The following is a 21,748-nucleotide window of genomic DNA, read 5'->3' as shown; positions in this document are numbered from 1 at the left end:
CCGTTCGACTTTGTTTCTCCTCCCGCGTGACGAGGATGCGGCGAGGATCGAGAATCGGGTGACCGTGAAAGCGAAGGAATTCCATTTTACGCGCGCGGAATCTAATCTCGCGTTCCTCGCTATTTTTCCGAGCTCGAACGAAAACGATAAAACGTTTCCTCCTACGTATATTGTTTCATTCATCATGTGTGTGTGTGTGTGTGTGTGTATTATCCTCGAGAAACGTTGGCTCGCTTTTTAATCGAAAGGTTAGACAACGCCCGATGGAAAAACAATGGTTAATAACAACGGCGTATCGGCATATCTCCTCCTCGTAACGCGTTGCTCATAGAGATATCTCGGTTTAATGCTTTTTTCGAGTCAGGAATTAAAAAAAAAAAAATTCTGAATATATTCTAATCGAATATAAGATGATTACAACAACAAGTATATATTTTTATTTAAATCTAAGATAAAAACGAAATAAAATGAATTAAAAATTTTTTATAAAATTTATTTGCATTTAAAATGAAATATATATAATCTATTTGCAATTAGAAAAAATAAAGTTCACGAAAGTTAATTTTAGTTATTGAAACTATTATATATAAATTGGGATAAATTTAATTAATGTTGATATTAGAAAGATTTGTTTTCAGTTTATTATTTCGTAAGAAAAAAACACTCGAAGCGATAGGAGGAAAAGAAATTGCGGAAAAAAAAGGAGCGAAACCAGATATAATTGGAAATTATTCATGAAAGTTAATTTTAGTTATTGAAACTATTATATATAAATTGGGATAAATTTAATTAATATTTGATATTGAAAAGATTTGTTTTCAGTTTATTATTTCGTAAGAAAAAAACACTCGAAGCGATAGGAGGAAAAGAAATTGCGGAAAAAAAAGGAGCGAAACCAGATATAATTGGAAATTATTCATGAAAGTTAATTTTAGTTATTGAAACTATTATATATAAATTGGGATAAATTTAATTAATATTTGATATTGAAAAGATTTGTTTTCAGTTTATTATTTCGTAAGAAAAAAACATTCGAAGCGATAAGAGGAAAAGAAATTGCGGAAAAAAAAGGAGCGAAACCAGATATAATTGGAAATTATATATACACGCGATTGCGCAAAGGAGAATCCCCTCCATTATTCGAGTTTGCGAGGCAAATAATAGTTGAAAAGTCTACAATAATAAATAAATGTATATAAGAATAACGCGCGTCACAGAGACGTTTTAATGTTTTTTTCGAGCCGAGGAATTAAAAAAGTCGACAACTCGAAGAGATAATAGGAGAAGAAATAGGGGAAAATAAAAAAAAAAAAAAGAGAGAAAAAGAAAATGCGAGGTCTGGCTCGTCGAAAAAGGAAAAAGGAGCGAAACCAGATATAATTGGAAATTATTTCCATTGCGCAAACGAAGAATCGTTCGAAGCGATTATTCAAGTTTGCAAAGTAAATAGTAGTTGAAAAGTCATACATAATAAATAACGAACGTACGAAGAAAATATGCAATATTTAAGGATACTTTAATATAAACGCGAGTGGAAAAAGTGCGCACGCGATGCGTTGCAGAACGGGGTATTACGCCACTTTCCAGCCCGATTTCCAGATAACAACTGGATCGAGAACAGGATCTCGCGTGGGCGGACAATTGTCGGGCGTTAAATCATAACGGTCAAGCTTCGACATCCCCGGCGACGAAACGCGTGGGCGTGCGTCTCGTGAAAAATTCGACGACTCTCTTCGAGGACAGGAAATAAACTGTACCCCTTTTTCGTCGAGATTCCACGCCGTTACGATCCAAAAATTCGCGCACAAAGTTGGAACGTTCGATCGAGCTTCTCCTTAAAGTAAAAGTTTCCTTAAATGGAGGAAGCGGGATGCGGCAGATGACAATGACACGCATATTTGATAATGGAGAGATTTTCATTTCGATTTATATAACCTCGACATTGCAAATTGACACGGAAAAGAATAATGATTAGGGAAAAATGCGTGAAAATCAATTTCGTCGCAAGAAGCGTGCGAATACCATTCCTTTGCAAATCCAAATATGGATCCTCGTTTATCGATCGATCGCCTCGGGAGCCCCGCTTAAGAATAATACCAGGTTTCCGCGCCTTGTTATTACGCTTCTCTTTGCGTATTATTGCATTATCCGAACGTTGTTTTACGACTCGTAATGGACAGCTTAAGGGCGTGTTAATACCACGCTCTTAAAACGTAACTTATTTCCATTGAGCGCACGAAATTAGCTCGAACGATTAATTTAACGTACAACGCCTAGAATTTTAATAAAAAAAAAAAATTTATCAATCTCCTCGATAAAAAATAATAATCGACCCTCCTCAAAACGAAACTCAGCCTCAGACTCGAAGAAGAAGGATAATGGAGGCGGAGAACTGAAGGAACAACTGATATCGGTGCATTGGCCACGGTAAATTGTCCGGGTAATTGGCGGAGCGGCAACAGCCTTAGCGCGGGCATCGATGGATAATGCGGCGAGGAGAACGTAATAGGCAATAGAGGCAGGGCCCAGAGCGCGGTTCAACGTGGCATAACCTATGTACAGCCGCGGTAAATTCTGCCGCGGGTAATTGCGAACGGGTATGCGCGCGTGTATGCTGATGGAATCCTGAGGGAGGATAATAAAGGGGAGGGGAAACGCGTCGAGGACGACAAAGAGGCGAGTTTTAGCCGGGCGGATCCGGGGATTATTACACGAACGCGAATTACACAAGGCTGAGATATTACGATATCCTTCTCCTTCGGAGAGAGAAAGAATTCTATCCCCCTGTTAAAGCTTGAAAAGCCTACCTCGTGGAGAAAAGGAAAAGAATATATACAGTGAAACGATTCTACTGTTCCTTCCCCCGTTAAGTTAAAGCGAGGAAATTTGCCCATCGGCGTGGAAATGGCCGATTTACGCTTTATATCACCGAGATTTCCAATAAACACGGGGATCCTATGATTGGTCGCGCGACAAGTATGGTCGAGGACGTGGATTGAAAATAATTGCATAGCGCGGGTGCAAAGTTGGAATCCAAAGGGAAAGGATAATAGCCGTGGAACGTGTCCACGGCCACGCCGGGTATCGTATTCCTCCTCCGAGTAGTATCGGTTTTAATACGCCGCGTGTACATAATTTAACCATCGGGCTCTGTCGCCGGATAAAATATCGTCGGCCGGCTTCCTTCGCGATCCGCCCTTTTAAAAGGGTACAAGCGAATTAAACTCTGCGGAATTTAACGTGATAGAACAGAGAGAAAGAGAGGAGAATCCGTTTCGAATCGAATTAAGAGAAGGATTTTTACAAATTTACAAAGTATGCGAATAATTTCGTAAGAGACGAATCACCTTCCAACGAAGGATAATGGAAAACTTAGACTATCAGGTATTTCCTCTCTCTCTCTCTCTGTTTCTCGAAAAATGTCGAGAGGAGATCTCCCCCGGCCGCGCCCTGCACCAGTCCTAAACGTAATCTCGGCAATATTTCTAACCGAGTCCTTGACGCCGAGGTTGAGATTGGGGGCGGATAAATTACGGGGCGTAAACTGCATCCTGACAGTAAATTACTCGATAGCGGTAGACGATACGGTGGAACGTGGCGCCTACGCGCATAAAACCGCATCCACTTCCATAATCCTACCACTCTTGATCCACGACGACATTCCTTCCTTGCGACGAATACCAAGCGATATCTCGTAGCGCCTCTCTCCACCGACAAATTTCAAATCATTTTTTCCACTCGCGATTTCTTTGCTCGATCGATTTCGAAAGAAAAAAAAAAAATTGTTTCGAGTAATTTTATTCTCCTTTTCTATCTTGGAGAGAAAGAAACTATAATGGTTGTTATACAGAAAGGAAAGAGCGAGGAGCTATACAACGGTGGGAGGAGAGATGGAATAAATTTGAATACTCGTCGCGGCAGGCACGTGGCGGCGCTCAGCTGTTTTCACGGATAACATCTTCGTCATCTCGCCGCGTATAGCGGTGTATTTCTAGCGAGGAAAAAAAAAGAAGAAGAAGTATCGAAACCACCGTCGAAGGTCGGATTCCATCGGATCTCTGCATTCTATTAAACGCGCGTTATCGTCTCCGTCGTATCTTCTTTACTTTGTGGCCGAGTTAAATCGTACCAACGTGTATATGTTTGGTCCATAGACGGAACTTTTATTTAACCATACGATTTTCCATGTTTTGTCCTAGCATCGAACGTGCTCGATTTCTCAACCGTATGTACAATTTAATATCGTTCGTGTCTATCGAAGTTCACAGGAGGATTGCGTGCATGCGCGTTAAACCGATGGGAAAATAGATTCTACCCTTTGTGGGAGGCGAGGGATTTCGCAAAAGGCGTCGTTTTCCACGGCGAGAGTCATAACCGTGTTACAGAAATACAATAGCGTCGTTTTCTTTGTGCAAATCGTCCTCGATTGGTGGATTTCGATATGCACAAATCGAATCTCTTCCGATAAGATCCATCCAAGGTTCGCGATCCATCAGTTTTGCAACGAGTTTGCTAATAACGTAAGATCGGATTCGAAAGGATAACTAAGAGCATTGGCAAAAGTTTATCCTTTTCACTTTTCTTTTTTAACGACGGAGAAACTCTTGCAACGCGTGAATTTCGCACGCGAACTTGCAAGAAATCTTGTTCATTCTTTCATATATAGCGTTTAAGTGAAAAAGAAATTGCTTAAAGAAATTTCGAGCGAAATTGAAGAGAAAAAATAAAAGAATATTTAAGAAAGGAAGGAAAAGTTGTCTTATCCCTCGAAGAAAGAAAGAGGCAAGCTAACGAGCCAACAATTTTTTCCCCCCCTTAAAGCAGCCACTTAAATGGATTAAAACCAATTTAGCTATTCGAGGAAGCATTTTAGAGGCTGCTACCGTATTTGGACGTTGGTCGAGATGGGAATCGAGAAAAAAGGAGGTCCGCGCGCACCCTTGGGGCACACCCTCGGGGAGCAACGGCACTTTGCTTAATTTCCGCGTGTACCAGTTATCCAACGAGCCGAACATTACGTAAACTGACATTTTCGTGGCTAATGCGAGCTAACTGACGAGCGAGTTGACCCGTTCGACGTGTGTCGAACCTCGATGAGAAGTATTTTTTCTTTTCTCGCGATAAAAAACGGAGGAAATTTCAATAATCGACAATCGATCGATCGTTTCCTTCTTCAAAGAAGTTTTCTTTTTTCGAAACTTCGCCTCGAAACTTCGAAGGAAATACCAATTGCGCATTACGTAACGTAAACTATTCGAGATACGTATTTAAATACGTCGCATACGTATTTGCCGTTCACCGTTCATCCGCGAATTAGCTTCCTCTTCGACCTTCGAGCGCGATTCAAAGGCTTTCGAAGCAAACGCGCGAAATGCGTTTCTCGAATCTCGCGCAACGAACGAACGAAAACATAAACTTTCGTTCGTAAAATCGAGCTATTCGAGCGATTCCACGCGAGCGGCAAAGCGAAAAGAAAGGAGAGAGAGAAAAAAAAAAGGAACAACGAGAGAAATATACGATGACGTAATAAAGCGAAAATGCTCGGTTAAAATATTCGATACGAGGCGCGAGAAAGAAAAAAAAATTGATTCGAAACGTTGGATAATATTTCATTACGTCATCGCATAGGAATAAGAGGAATGATAGATTGCAGGTAGAAGGAGTACGGTTTAAAGAAATGTCAAACACTCACCCACTCTCGACACGACCGCCAGCAGGAGCAACACGCTGCTCACGATGATCATCTTCGTCCCTCTATCTCTCCGTTCCTCGACACCTCGACGAATTCACGCGAGGAAGCGAGCCTCCTCTCTCTCTCTCTCTCTCTCTCCGAGATAATTCGTTTTTTCTTTCTTTTCCTTTTTCTTTTCGAACGTTGGAAAGATTCGCGCACAGATAATTCGAGTGGAAGAATCGGTGGGGGAAGGGAACGAGGAATTAAAAATGGGCGAAACGCGGAGATTCCGCGCCACGTTCTTTTTTCCTTCTTTCCTTTCCTTTCGTTTCTTTTTTTTTTCTTCCTTTTTCCCCCGATTACGTTTTTCACGCCGAGTTCGATCGAACCGGTCGGGCGAACAACACTGGCGGTCTCTCGGTTTCCGCTCCTCTTGGCCGGGAAGAATCCGGTAAAGAATGGAGCGGCGGGCAGGGGGGGAGGAAAGAGAAAAGGGAAGAAAGGAGGCAACGAGGAGGCCGGAGCAGCAGCTTCGATGTCGAGCCGTTCAAAGCCGGGAGAGCTCCATCGACGTCGCAAAACATATGCTACGGTCACGAAGAGAGAAAGGTGACTGGGTATACGCAAGGCGTGCTCAATACCTCCTGTCTTCTTGGCATAGTCACCTTTCTAGCAAAGCGGCAACAAAGAAGGGAGTGTTGGTGCTATATCGCGCGGCCACCACCATTCGCGTTGCTCGCGATCACCGAGGCGAGCGATGGTGGTGGGCCACAATTCGCGCTGGAGCTGGAGGTGGTAGAGGCGGCGGTGGTGGTGGTGGAGGCGCGCTCGAAAGTGACGGTGGTGGTGGTGGTGGATCAACTTGGCTCTTTCCACCACCAAATCCGCCTTCCTTCGATCACATTTTTCCGCTCCTCGTATCGGTAACCCTGAAACCATTCTCGGCTTACGTGACCAAACGAGAGAGAGAGAGAGAGAGAGAGAGAAAAGTTTCACGTCGATCTCCACGCGCTCTTTCTCCTGCAAACGAGATATCGAGGGTTAGTTTGGATCGTCGCGTACGATCGTAAAATCGAGTGAGATATTCCGTACCTTTCTTCTCGCAATCTCCTCTCCAGGAATTTTTGAACGGTGTATCGGTGTATCTTGGAAAGAATCGAAGTGTCGAGATTCTTCTCCCTCTGGATACAAATCTCTAAATAAAAGAAAGAAAGAAAGAAAAAAGAAAGAAAGAAGCGATGGTAATTTAACAACCGCGGCTAAAAAAATATAAAATAATATAAAATGAAATATTGTAAATATATGTCCCTCTGACGAGCCAACGTGTGATTATTTTTTATAAAAACTTTATTTTCTCGGCCATATAAAATCACCAATATTTGTTCAGATATATTATTTTGACGAAAGGAGATTACAATCAGCATGGAATTGTATGTAATGAAAACTACTCGTTAACTTTAAAATAGCATTCTGTTAGAATTTAATAATGTTTGATACTGTAACAAATGCGGATAAATTTGTCGATAACCGAACAAAAGCGACCATTTTGCACAGTCCCGTATCCGATTAAATTTATATACGGTGAAGAGTATGCAGGAAAGAAGAACCAGAAATTTTATTATTTACGACGATAAATAAGAACGAAGAAAAAGAAGAAGAAGAAGAAAAAAAATCATTTCTTATGTTATATATTACGAATAGAAAATATAGAAACGAATAAGAGAATATTTATTAAAAAAGAATCCTTTATTCCTGCTGACCCTTCGAGCATTAAAAATCAGCAATACGATAAAAAATATAACATTTCCAGTAACATATATATTATAACATTGTCGCGATAAAGAAATGCCATTGGTGGAATTACACAGTCCTTTTTAATCCTGTATCCGATAATTATACGAATATATCACATGATAATTATGAACATATCACATATATATATGTACATCATTCTCATTCCTTACACTGTGAAAACACAAATATCTGGCATCCAGTGTTTAGCTACGTGGATCATGTGGATCATTTTTTCCCTTGGATGTATCGATATAAATGAACGTAAACGACTAGACATACTTGCGATATTGTCACAAGTAATTTCTTACTTCCTTTTAAAGATCTCCTGAGAGCGATCGAGCATATACATATACGTATTCGAGACGAACAAAAAAACGGAAATATGTAATATACATGTACAACGATAATACGCAAAATCTTGAAATATTTTCTACATATTTGATTAATCTGAATGCCTAGAATACATAGAAGAAACTACATACGAGCATACGATGTTGGGTGTGTACATTGAAAAAACGAATGAAATATTTTAATACATAAACTTACACTTATTGCAACAATGAACAGAGGTAAACATTCATTTTTTTTTTTTTTAAAACATCGAGCAAGATCGATAAAGTTAATTATTGTTAATTGTAAAAATTGAAATATATATATATATATAAAAAATTATATTTGTATCAATAGCTCTCAGATAGTCCATCAAGTCGTAAGCTGTATTTCAGTTCTCGCGTTAAATAGATCCATCCCTGAGGCTACTAATCAAGACGTAATCCGGACATAGCTACATGTTTTTGTTCGATTTTTTTTATATAAAATATTATCTGCACGATAATTATTGTTTCAACGATTAGAGAAAAGTAAGCGTTTGATAAATTTGGTTTCGAGCGATTTCAATTGACTATAATTAGAATACATTGTATGTAGCTTCCAAAGGCCGGTTTTAAAAGTCGAAGAATTTGTCAAATAATATTCGTTTCTTTTTCTTTTTTTTTTTTGTGTTTTTTTTTGTTTGTTTTTTTTTTTATTTTTTTTTTTTCCCCTTTTTTCGTTTTATTAGTAACTATGAAACGATTCGTATGTACATCAATTGAACACGGTTGTATATACAACAACGGTTGTATACCGTGGCTCGATTTAGATTCGAACAATATTACAAGATATCCCATACTTTGTACAAAAATTCATTTTTTTGCGAATATATAAAAGCGCAGAGAATCCGCTATTCCTCAAGAATGAAAGACCTTCTTGATTTTGCTTGATAACCACTATAATACAATGGTTTTTCTTACTTACAACGTATGTAAATGTTTCCTATACATTTTGGAATAGCCTCTAGCGCGCACACGCGGCTGCAATTAGCAATATGCGCCACTATTTAATAGAAATATTCGAGGCTACATATATATATATATATATATGTATATATATATATAGGATGCCCGTTTCGAGGGTAAATAACTGTATAACTGATAAAATATCTTGTATAATTCTAATTACTAACTAATTCAATTTGCCTATATTTTTTGCGCAAGTTGCTTACAGAGTCTTTGAACAAAACAGGGTCAAGCCTCATATTAGATCGTAACAATGGCATGTACCCGAAAACGGCTACAAACGTGTTCATACACGTTTGTCGTTGTATAAAGTGATCTGGGTCATTCCATGGAGATCTGAAAATTATTGATGGATCAAATAATTCCTGAAAATGCTTCGTGAATACTGACACTTTTTTTGTGCTACGCAGGTAAAACAATAATAATGACAAGCGACAATATACATATTATTTTAAACATTGACGAAAAAATGAAATTAAAAATTAGAAATGGAAACTTACCACGAAGAAAGCTCTATTTTGAATAGCAACAAAATACACACGATGATGGGGTACAAAACAAATAACGACAATGATAAAAAACACAACACTTTGAAGATAAATTGTATCAAACATGAAACTTATAATTCAATGTTGATGTAACTGTTATCTTTTTTCACTTATTGGTATAAATAAAAACTGATATGAATGCAATATATTTTACTTTTTACTCTAAATTAGTAAAGTCAAACGAACGACGCACGTCACTTCGATTCAATGGCGGAAACCTCGAAGTAACGATTTGTAAATCGATTATCGCAAAAGTATAATCGATATTGTGAAAAATCGACTATACGATACGATCTGTGATTTGATTGGCCAAGTTTAAATTTCGATATTCTTTACTTTGTTAATACATTATTAGTGGTGGGAAATATGTTTATTGTAGAAAAAATAGAAAATTGTTCATTACCAAACGTTAAAAATATTCGGAAATCTTATTCACCTGCGTAGCAGTTCGATATAGGTACGTAATAAGTACATACCTGATTCCAGCCACTGTGGTATCTTTATACAACTTCCGTTGAGTTACTTTGATAGGTGGTCTTCGCGTTACATGACTTACTAAAAAATTCATAAGTATATCCTCGCAATTTTGAGATTGCTCGACAGTCTTGTGAAGCGTCGAACTCAGTAATTCGGTATACAATGTATTATAATAACGATGATAAAAGGCGGCACCAGTTAGAATTATACTATAATCATTTGTCCATTTACTTGTATAACCCCATGAACGCTTCAAATATAAAAAAGAGAGAGAAAAAAAAAGTGTAAAAATAGATTAATATTGTAATATGTAAAATAATATATAAAAATTAACGTAAAAATTTTAGAAAAAAAAAAAAGTAAATATTAAAATAATTTACTTTTGAATCATCCCAATAATGTGATCTCGCTGGATAACCAACTATTCGATCAGGGAACGATTTCCATACCGTAAAGGCAAAATCAATTTCATCTGTATTGAGTGTGGCATCTTCGTCTAGAGATAATATGGCACTAGTTTTGATTAATGGATGAGGATAAAAACGTTGAGATATACCATCAACTGTGACAACATGTATTGATGCTTTGATCCCTTGCCATCGTGGTCTTCTTGGTAATGGAATATCCGAGTTCCACATAAGAATAATCTAAAATAGAAAAGTGTATTAATATCAAATAAAAATAGGTATTCATTTACACGATTAACTTACCTTATCTAGATATTTACTTTTCGCGAGACTCTTAAGCAGCCGATATAAGACAGCAGTAGATCCTAACTGCGAGTAGATGATGGCAGTGAAGGTATTACCTGGATTACTTTTCGAAAATGGAAGTTCTTGTTGACTATCAGCAAATTGTGGTAATATTGCTAATGCTCCAGGATTAGTATTCCAAACAAGCTTTTCTCTTGTACCTTCCCAAGGTAAACGCTCGCGAATATTCTATAAATTCGACAAAATATTAAAAAATTAAAAAGAAAGAAATTATTTTTTTATCGTTTTATATAATATCATTCTCGATTATTATTATTAATTTTATAACGTTACCTCAAATACTGTAAATACAATTTTTTCTATCGACGAAAAATATCGTTCCCAAAGGAATTGTGTTTGCTGCCGTAATTTAAGAATATGCACATTGGACACAGACCGTACTATATCTGGAATCTAAGAAAATAATATTTATATTATAGATTAATTTCGCTCTTTATGCTTTTTATTAGATTTTATTTTGATATTATTTATATACTTGAAGTAACAGTCTTTCATCAGAAAATATAACAGCTTGTGTCCAATCAATTCGTTCGTGAAAAGGAAGTGCCCAACCGTTACTTAAAATAACTGGAATGCATCCAGCTCTTAAAGCTTCTAAAAATCGAAAACTACCAAGTCTTCTTCCTCTTGGTACAAGACAAAAAGTAGCATTCATTAACAAAATTTCATAATCATACCTAAAATAATAAATTAAAAATTATTCATTTTTAAAATACTTAAATATTTAGAATTTAATTAATTGTTAAAATATCTTTTCTTAATACTAACATATCATATTCTTGATTATCTTGTTGACAATGTTCATCTTGTAACTCTCTCCATGCTTTACCATGACGGCAAGTTGTAACAAACACTAAATCCTTGCCATTATGTAAATGATAAAGGGCATTTCTAGTTTCAGAACCTATACCATGGACGTATCTTTTACCCTTGAAAGCTGCAATATATTTTTTATTATTAGGAAAATTATTTTCTAAAGCTTGTCCCGGTTCTCCACCACGTTCTGGATGTTGTTTTCCAAACAATGGAATAGATATATCAAATTCAGGTCTATGTCTAAAAATAGACATGCTGGCCTTTGCAAGCATAGCATATCCTAAATCAAAGGCTAAAGATTCTTCTGCATAATCAGGCCATGTTCCAGAATACAAATTAAATATCAAATGATTTCTGCCATTGTTCCAATATGGTAAACGCATTAATTTTGAAGGAAGATTATGCACAAATTCTGTCGATAATGGATCTCTATCCAATGTATCAAGAGCTAATACAAATATACATGCTCGAGTAGGATCTGATGTATAATATCTTGATTCTGTAATAACATTCAATATTTTTTGGTATAGTGGACTTATCACATCTTCAATTGGATACACATATACTGTGAAACCTTGCTTGCATTTGGTAAAGTCAAAACAAGTCTCCATACGGCATTGTTTTGTACGTTGAGACATAATTGGGTTTCCATTTGATGTTTTCAAATCCTTGTCATAGAATTCTTCATTTAGACTTAAATATGAAGGCAATCGCTCATAAGGCAACTGAGATCTGCCTGTCCACTTTTCACTTTTTAATCGATAACCACCAAAATAACAATAACCAAGAAACGCACATGTTACAAATAATAATAAATAGCGCTTCTTGGCTTGCATTTTTAATGCAATCAGGTTATACACCAATATACACTAATTTTAAACATTATTCTTCACATATAGAATGCATGGCATTTAATCATAAATGCATTATAATGAATCTGTTATTATTTTAATTGTATAAATACACAAATTCAAAAATTATTCCAGAATGAAATTGAATTCATTCTTAAAGATTGCTGAAATAGAATAAAAAAAAAAAAAGATTATTGAAAAAAATAAGAACTTTCATATTTATATATATTTTCAACTAAATGTAATACAATAAAGTTTCACACATTAATACTTTGTATTACACTAAATGTATTAATCAATTGAATGTATCACATAGTTTTTATAAAATTTTATTTGCAGAATTTTAAAATTTTTTTTTATATAGAAACGTTGAATGGATGAAACACGTATTCAATTACCTTCAAATTTGTATGATTCAACATTGGTTAACAGGAACGTTTCAAGAATTGTGCTTATTATAAAATACATGGCTAAGGACGTATTATTTTTAATAAAACGTCAGCTCTATATTTATATTTATATATTACATTACGATTTTAAAAAAATGTCGAATTTAAATGACAGATTGTAAACGTCTATGGACGCTGTAAGTTAACCTATACGTAAATTATTACAGACGTTGTACACGAGAGCAACAACGTCAAACATATCGAAATCGAAATTCGATGAAATAAGATTAAATAGCGATTCATACTGTCTTATAATAATATTTATCTCGTTAAAACAGCACAATGAACTTTTTTCTTAGGTTAGTTCTGACGTATATCCAATTCGCAGAACTTGCCGGCGTTATTACGCCCATTCGCATTTTCGGTTGGCGTCATTACACACGCGTGACATCGATCGGAAAACGTCTCCAAGTGCAAAATCATTGCACGTAGCGCATTAAATAATTGGTTTAAAAAGCAACACGAGTTATGCAATGACGTTGGAACGATTAGACTGGCAAATCGCTTATTGGTTACTTCATGCCCAGCTTTTCAAGATGTTTGATTGTGTGCGAAATAGTACTAACTACACTCCTACAAATCTAAACAAAACTGTCGATCAAGGTTATCCCGCTATCTAGTGGTCAAACAATAAACTTTCTGAACCGTTTTACCCGCTTCGATTAAATTTATTAAAAGCACATATTTTTTTTTATTGTAAATCAATATTCTTTAAGGGAGATGTGTAACTTAGCATAAAGCTTTTATGATATCAATCAGAATGAGGGTTATTGTGTTACGCAAGAAATTTGTTAGAGAGGAAAAAAAAAATGATAATAAATCGAAAATAATGAATAAAAAATTAATATTTTTCATAAAATATTTACCCATAATATTCTTTAAAAATTTTCTTTTCAATAACTATTTTTATTTTTTGAGTTATTTCCCACGAACGTTCTGCACACTATCCAAGCAAATAATTTACTGTTTCTAAGTTAAATATTATCCAATCATATAAGATCAAGCTATTACCTTGATCCGCTTTTTATGATTATTTTTTTTAAATACATGTTATAAAGATATAATTACTACATATAAATATTTTTCAATGTGGAAGTTTTTACTTATGTGCAAGTTTCTTATCTATAATAAATATTCAATAATGTATGTTTAGATAGAATAAAATACGAATATACATGTATTATTTCCTATTTTTATTATATTTTAATGATTTTAATGATTCATTTACGTAAATATGTTTTTCATTATTGTCAACTATGATCATTATTTTTAGTTATAATTTAGTTTCTTTTTAAAATGATAGAAATAATTAAGGATTTAATTTAATAAATTATATTTTTTATAACTATATTATCAAAATAATAAGCTAATAATAAGCTAATAATAGAAAATGATAATAAAAATCTAAAATAGAAACATGTATATGTTTAATAATTAAATTTCATATGTAATAATAAAATTTAATTTAAATAACATTTAAAAATAAAGAATCTTATATATATATACATAAATAAATATATAATAGAATAATAAAAATTTACATTTTGCTTATAAGTTGATAATATAAAACTTTACTATTTTTTAAACAATTCTTCATTAGTTTTCTCATTTTAGTTTATCATTATAAATTTAAGAGATTTTGATTTTCTATTGTCAGGAATCTTGATTTTTAATTTTGATTATCATCCTTTTATAGTTAATCCTTTTCTTATATCCAATTCATATTCTGCTATTATTCATTTTAATTGTTGTAGGCTTAAACATATAATTAAAAAAATGATTTAAAAATTTATTTTTTATACGAGTAAGCAAATAATGATATAATTAGTATGTAAAAGATATACATACCTGTAAATTTTTTTTTTGTTTTACTTTTAATTTGATATTGTGTTTAATTTTTTAATAAATTTGGAAATAAATTAAACATATTTACTATGGTAATCGTTATATGTATTATTAGGTTATATTTATATTTGATATATGCTTAAAAAGCTATGTAAACATAAGATGCGTGCATTACTGCACGTGCGTAAACGGAACTGCTGAACTATACGAATGACGAACAAGGTGTGCTGATTCGTTAGTTTCAAAAGGAAAAGGTCAAAGAGGACATATTCTACGAGGAATGTTTACAATATTGTGTTAACGCCAATTTAACCAATTATTAATCAGTTCTCTTAGTCAGGAAAAGAATGATTGGTTTGTAACATATTTTGTTGGATATGTATGAGAAGATGAAAGCGACATCTACTCGTTAATGTGAACAAGTAAAAACGTAAGAAGTCACAGATGGCTGTCTCAAATCAACAACCGGTGCAGTGAACGAGCGAAGTGACGCGGTTATGTACGCAAAACAATCGCGTCAGACGCGTAAAACATCGTGAAACATGTAAGGAGTTGTTATCGTAAGTGCCATCGTGTTGAATTTTACGTTTCTTTTTGTTTTACAATACGGCCGATTACTAGTGAAAGCAAAATTTGGCTCGATCCGCCGTTGTCTTTACGAATTGGTTTTATCGTCGGTGACGTACGGTTTTGGGGCACCGAGGCCAAACACGAATCGCTGTTCAAGGATGAGCGCGAACAATGTGCAAGCACTTTTCGCATGTTCAAGATGCTTTTCAAGGCATCCTTTTGAAGAACTTTCTCCAGGGCAACAATTGTGTAAGGTATTGCTTTGGATTTTAATATTTTTCCTCGAAAAATTTTCTTTACACTATTACTGATTCTTTTAAAGCGTCATTTTTCGTGTTTGCAAGATACGATGCTAATAATAGAACTTTTAATTCAAATACATGTTTCATGTACAATTAATGCTTTTTCTAATGAACAAAAATCTTGAAATAGGATTTAGATAATAATTTAATTCTAATACAGATTCATTTTTATGCTCCAATTTAAGGATAATTGTACATATGTTTAGAAAAGTTAATTGTAACATTTTAATCGATTTTGTTTAAAAAAGCCACATTTTGAAAAAATAATTATTTAATTTTTAATTTGATAAATGTTTTTTTCTTATAACATTGTGTATTTTCTGCTTAAATTCTGTGTGAATATTAATCGACTTAACTTTAAATATGTACAATATAGGTTGTTACAATAAGGTTTTTTTTTTTTTTTAATGAATTTTTACTATATTGTGTTGCTTATTTAGGAATGCAGAGGTGCATTTCCTGTGGTGAAATGTACATATTGTAGATCGGAATTCCAACAAACGATGTAAGCATCATATATTATTTTATATTTTAGATTATAAGATATATTTTCAAACAATTTTATTTTTTATTTTGTAGAAAGGGAAATACAAGCACTATTTGTAAGAAATGTGAACAAAATGTGAAATCTTATGGTAAACCATCGGCCTGTGAATATTGCAATACCATAGCTGCATTTATTGGTAGTAAATGTCAAAGATGTACAAATTCTGAGAAGCGTTATGGGCCACCAGTTACTTGCGAACAATGCAAACAAAAGTGTGCCTTTGACAGACAAGATGAAGATAAGAAGGTAATTGATTTTTGTATAATTATAACAAGATTTTTTTTTGATTTTGAAAATAATAATTATTAATATTTTAAATTGAAAACAAACTCTTGTTATATAAGAACAATAATTATTAATATGTTGATTGAAAGGTTGATGGAAAATTATTATGTTGGCTGTGCACATTGTCATACAAACGAGCATTGGCAAAAACAAAACAATCCGATGCTGAAAGGAGGGCACATTTGAAATTAGCACAACAACGAGCAGCAAAGCACAAAGAACAAAAGTAATTATTCAAATACAAATAATGTCGCAAGGTTTGTGCTTAGTAGTTTTAATTGTGTTCATCACAATTTCAGTATCTCTTCAATTGTAACACAACCTGGTAATGTTCAATGTATAAATATTCCATATGAATTCCTAGTCAATTTAATGATTTTGCTTCAGATTAAAGAGTCATAATAAGAGACCACACAGAATAGATGTAACGAAGCTACCGCCTCAATCCGAAGGTGCGGACACAAATGGTCCAACACCGGTGAAAGCAGCGCGAATGGTTGGTGTCCATGATCCACATGATCCCAATAGTTCGGATCATGTAGTCGCCGTTACACAACTTAAAGAAAAGATAGCTCATCTTCAGAAACAAATATCTATTAAAGATGGGCAATTACTTGCTAAAGATAGACAAGTGAGTATAAAAAAGAGAAAAAAGAAAATAATAATAATAATAATAATTTGAAATATATTCACATAATACTGATATCATATAATATAATTATTTTTTGTTTTCTCAGATTACAGAATTGAAAGCAAAAAATTTTACATCAGAAACAGAGCTGCGTAATAAAATGAAAGCGACAGAAAAAGAGTACGAAGCCAAAATATCGACGATGCAACACAAGATTTCCAGTTTGCTGAAAGAAGTTGCTTCCTTATCAAAGAGTTCTAAGCGAGGTGATAGAGTAGCTGCCACAAAAACAGAAGCTGGGACCAACAGTGGAAGCGGAACAGACAGTCCTGTACCTTGATAAGGTAGGACATTTCACATCCTCATTATTCTTTGTCAATTAATGTTCGTACGATCATATTCTATATTTACATTTTAATTCATCGACACAACATATTTATAATAATAAAATGTTGTAATTGAGTATATATTTAATGTTTGGAATGATGTTTCATTTGTGATTTAACGTTTTTGGCTTTTTAATAATTTATCTCTGATAAGAGCCAAACGTTATCAGGATTCCATTTTCTGCGCTTTTTTTTTTAGTTGTGATCTATTATTTCCTAAAATATGTGTATAAGAATGTATTATTTTCACTATCTTGTTCCTATATTTTCCATACGATGTTATATTCTGTTGGAATAACTGTACGATATAAGGCCCATAGTGTTTTTTTTTTTTATTCCCAAATATTTTAATTATTATTATTGTTTTGCGATATAAATTACGTGTCCGAACGATTATTTTAATTACGATGATCACAGTAGTTTGTTATAAATTTTCTTTATCATTTTTTTTTCCTTTTTTTTTTTTTTTTCGTTATGCGTTATCGTTGCCTATATATTTTGGATTTGAAATTTATAGCACCGCCGATAATTATGCTTGTGCTCTTTGCGATTATGTAAGATAGCACGAAGTAAACTTTTCGGTGCGTGTTTAAGAAAAAAAAATGTCTTTTTTAGATTTAAAAAAAAAAAAAAAAAAAAAAAAAACGTATAATTTTTCTGCGAGATGAAAGAAGTCTTAACATTGTTTTCAGGGACTTGGTTAGCCGTGACAACATACTCAAATGTCCATACCCGCATAAATCATGTGGTACATTACATATAGCTAATTGTTTCCATTAACAAGGCAAAATCTGTATTATTTTTCTAATTAATATAGGAATATATATTGTCTTCGACGTGTACACGGAAAATCATACACGTTCTTCTTAAGGGGGATGATGATGATGATGATGATGATGATGATGATGATGATGATGATGATGATGATGATGATGACGATGATGCAAGTGCAAAGAAAGGTGTTATTCATAAGTTAGGTAGAGTTTCCCTCTTTCAGTTCCGTTTCACGATCATCCCGCAATCGCGAATTTTTGAGACTAAATATCGTGAAAAAATTTGTTTATATTACGAAGAAACCGCCATTTCGAAATCGAATTGTACAATAATGAATCGGAGAGGTGATTTGATCTCCGATAGAAGTGATTTTTAAATTAAAATTTACGATCGAAGTTGATACTTGCGAGAAATGAACAGAGTTATATGCAGACACATATACACATACACACACTATAATTGAGCAATAGTGCTGCTGTAACATTTTCCTATCTATAACGATGAAGATGTAAACGACGATGAACCAGGATATGGTGATTGTAGATCAATTTACAATAAAAGGTTAAAAACGATATACCTCGCCTTATAAGTTGAAACATATCCTTGGACTTCCTTCCTGTTAGAAGAAGGATCCGTCTTTCTTATTCGATCGTCGTTTCACGCCGATAGTTTAGATTGACGGAAAACGACGAACGATTTCTTAATTTTAAGGAGGGGTAACGTGAATGCGATTGATGAATTAAAAGCTTATGACTAAGAGAGAGAGGTGTGAATGATAGGTAGTGATATGTGCATATAAATATCCAACAGCCATATATTTATTCTTTATTTTAAGAAACAAATGCTAATTGAGCATTATCTATTCAATAATTGTAATGATAATAAATGCGTAACAATTTACTATATACGAAGTGTAAGGATAATTAACATTTAATTTATAGTCGTTTAAATACGTACGAGTGTGTACACGTGTGTACAAGTACAGTTGGAGTTATCGTTTAATTATTACGAGATGGTAAGAACTAAATATTGCTTGTCTGTTGTCGAGGCGGTTAGTCGCTTGATTCTTCGTTTTATCTACTTTCAGCGTATTTACACGATCTTCTTAATTTTCCATTCTTTCCATACCATGTTTTCATGTTTTCTCTTTTTTCTTCTTTTCGCAAATTTAAATCTTACGCTCTAGGTTTAGCTTCTCTTCCACTTTCGCTCTCTCTCTCTCTCTCTCTCTCTCTCTCTCATTCTCTCTCTCTCTCTCGTCTTTCGCCCCTCCGTTCGTTCGCACATTCATCGCTCGTTCGCTTTCTTTCACGCTATCTTTCTTTCTTTCTATTCTCTTTCATCTCTTTACCTCATTATTTATAATAGTGCGTTTAATGCAGGCAAGGTAGGAAATCGAGGCAATATACGGAATGACAATCGACAAAACGTCACTGGAAACCATTTTTCCCCAACTTCGACATCGTACTTTGAACATGTAAAAAAATATACGTGATCGATTCGATAATCAACACTTTTGCGATCGTTCAAATTCAATTATATTTCATCTGTCTTTTAGGATTCGTTAGATATATATATATAAATTGTAGTCAGTATGATCATTGTGCACCATTATCGTATTACACGTGTCGATTATAATCCTATAGTTTCGATATAGTTTTCAATATAGGCGTGTTATACTTAATACGGATGGTACGGTCGCAAAAGTATTAAAATTAATGATTGGAACGTCTGTTACGTCTTTGATGAGTATATAAAATGAATGGTGTCGCGTCGAACGAATGTAAAATATACTCGTACGATAGTTTCCAATGTCGTTTTCGCGGCATAGAATAAATGCAGGCCTAAACTCACTACCGTCAAGGTAGGTCAACATCGTAGAATCTTATCAGTCTGTGGTATTCCTTCCTACGATCTTGACGCGATTAGCGGTAGCGTACCTCAGCGTCCTGCGCGTGTCTCGATTAATCGATAGATCGCTACTATAGCGTACACATTGTATCGGAAAATTTTCATTCGGCCTAGGCATTCGGTAGAATGCCCGAGTCTTCCACATTGCCTGTTAACCTGTTAGCAAAAATCAGCATAAAGGCCTTGCGAATCGTATCGTCTCTTTCTCTCTCTTTCTGTCCGTCTGTCCGTTTGTCTGTCCGTCTGTCTCTTTCTCTCTCTCTCTATCTTTCTCTCTTTGCTTTAATTATTCTCCTTTTGTTTCATTTTTTAGTTTTCTCATTTTTTTTTTCTTCTTCTTCCGGGAGATACGGAGATTCGCCGAAATAAAAAGTTAACTTTAAAGCTGCCTTAAACTTAACCGACGCGTCAAAGTATCGTTTGCCGATAGAGATTCTATGCGTTATTATTTAAAAAAAGGACCCTTTTTTCACAAAAAGAGTACAGCGAAACGGAAGAAACGAAATCTAATAAATGATCAGTTTCAAAAATCTTATAACGAGCACCATGATATTTCCAGGAACCATTGAACTTGTCACGTTCCAAGCTAAAATGGATAGATGATGGATTAGATTGCAATTAGTGGACGCGGAACCTTTGGATTTCTCTAGGTTAATCGTTCACGCGAGTTGCGCGTGACGATTTTTATTTATTTTTTTTTTTTTTACTTTTATTTATTTTTTTTTTTATTTTTTTTTTCTTTCTTTTTTTCCTTTTTTCTCGAAACTGAGGCATTTAAGAAAAGAAGTTTTTTGGAATATAAATTGTCATCAAACGCGGTCTGTGCTTTCATGCCATTTGTTTCTCTTGCTTGCTGTTAATCATAATCATATCTTTTACCCTTGAAATCGTATCGCGATGCACTTAGATATATATATATATATATATTTTTTTTTTCTTATTTTTTTTTTTTTTTTTTTTTTCTTTCTTTTATTAGAATGATTTTTGTAAACGATTTATAACCGTGCGTATATCAGTCTGCGATACATCGTAATGTGCTATCGTTATCGATTAGCGATTCCAACGTCACCTTGTTCTTTTTTTTTCCATTCGTCTTATAAAATTCGTGTCAAGAGATTCTAGGAGACGCGTGAATCATCAATCGATCGCGATTACTTTTTATCGTTTTCGTATCTAATTGGTAGGCTGCGCTTTTTCTCATTGATTCATTTCAATAGTCGACGATTCGGCACTTAAATAATTAATGGAAGTACGGAATTTACAAAATTCACGAAATTCACGATGATTCTGAAACCAAAAATGGAAGATACGAAATAGAAAGAAAGAAGAAAAGAAGAAATCAATGGTTCGTGGCCATTGTCACCGGTCTGATTAATACGATTTCGAATTTTTTTTTCGATAAATTTCTCTTTTTTTTTTTTCTTTTTTTTTTTTTAGTCGATCGTGCGATATCGAACTCTTCGAACAATCGACTGGTGATCAGTATTGTTGTTATTATTATTATTATTATTAATATTATTATTACTACTATTATTGTTATTGTTATTATTATTATTACTATTACTCTTATTATTATTATTATTATTATTATAGTTATTATAATTATAATTATAATTATTATTATTATCATTATTGTTATTATCATTATCATTATTAATATTATTATCATTATGAATATTATCATTATGAATATTATTATTAGTATTATTATTATTATTAATATTATTATTATAATTATAATTATTATTATTATTACGATTATTATTATTAATATTATT

At 33.9% G+C, this 21,748-nt stretch overlaps 3 protein-coding genes across 11 annotated transcripts in view; 1 reads left to right on the top strand and 2 right to left on the bottom strand.

Annotated features, from left to right (window-relative positions):
* The window catches only part of LOC552276, a 41,082-nt gene extending 34,763 nt beyond the window's left edge, over window positions 1-6,319 (bottom strand). The window contains exon 1 of one of the 2 annotated variants that reach the window (XM_624652.6): window positions 5,693-6,319. In XM_624652.6, the coding sequence (XP_624655.3) occupies window positions 5,693-5,744 (52 nt within the window). In that variant the 5' untranslated portion in view covers window positions 5,745-6,319. The remainder of the gene's footprint in view (window positions 1-5,692) is intronic. The other variant, XM_006566025.3, reaches the window with a different exon arrangement.
* On the bottom strand, window positions 6,007-13,768 carry LOC408293 (exostosin-1). 4 transcript variants are annotated; one of them, XM_016914250.2, is made up of 10 exons: window positions 13,586-13,768; window positions 11,372-12,434; window positions 11,079-11,280; window positions 10,877-10,996; window positions 10,541-10,771; window positions 10,211-10,477; window positions 9,830-10,080; window positions 6,767-6,869; window positions 6,340-6,694; window positions 6,007-6,261 (listed from the first exon to the last, which is right to left on the bottom strand). In XM_016914250.2, exons 2-9 carry the CDS (start codon window positions 12,253-12,255, stop codon window positions 6,344-6,346), a joined length of 2,409 nt encoding a protein of 802 aa, XP_016769739.2. In that variant the 5' UTR covers window positions 12,256-12,434; window positions 13,586-13,768; the 3' UTR covers window positions 6,007-6,261; window positions 6,340-6,343. The 4 variants fall into 4 exon arrangements, with proteins under 4 accessions (XP_016769739.2, XP_016769740.2, XP_016769741.1 ...); XM_016914251.2 differs by lacking the exon at window positions 13,586-13,768 and adding an exon at window positions 12,669-13,521; XM_016914252.2 differs by lacking the exons at window positions 6,007-6,261; window positions 6,340-6,694 and having other exon boundaries at window positions 6,701-6,869; window positions 13,586-13,759.
* An 849-nt stretch (window positions 13,769-14,617) lies between these two features.
* The window catches only part of LOC408294 (protein FAM76A), a 46,635-nt gene continuing 39,504 nt past the window's right edge, over window positions 14,618-21,748 (top strand). For 2 of the 5 annotated variants that reach the window (XR_410423.3, XR_410422.3), the window contains exons 1-6: window positions 14,618-15,388; window positions 15,877-15,941; window positions 16,016-16,229; window positions 16,358-16,494; window positions 16,656-16,899; window positions 17,006-17,243. Coding sequence is in view for 3 of the 5 variants with exons in the window: in XM_006566006.3 (XP_006566069.1) it covers window positions 15,293-15,388; window positions 15,877-15,941; window positions 16,016-16,229; window positions 16,358-16,494; window positions 16,656-16,899; window positions 17,006-17,239 (990 nt within the window). In the remaining 2 variants the exon portion in view is untranslated. Of the gene's footprint in view, window positions 15,389-15,876; window positions 15,942-16,015; window positions 16,230-16,357; window positions 16,495-16,655; window positions 16,900-17,005; window positions 17,244-17,977; window positions 18,634-21,748 lie in introns of those variants that run through there. The other 3 variants (XM_006566007.3, XM_006566006.3, XM_006566005.3) reach the window with 3 other exon arrangements.

The sequence above is a fragment of the Apis mellifera genome, linkage group LG10 (genome assembly GCF_003254395.2).
Source record: "Apis mellifera strain DH4 linkage group LG10, Amel_HAv3.1, whole genome shotgun sequence".
Lineage (NCBI taxonomy): Eukaryota > Metazoa > Arthropoda > Insecta > Hymenoptera > Apidae > Apis > Apis mellifera.
This window is presented reverse-complemented; position numbering and strand designations above follow the sequence as displayed.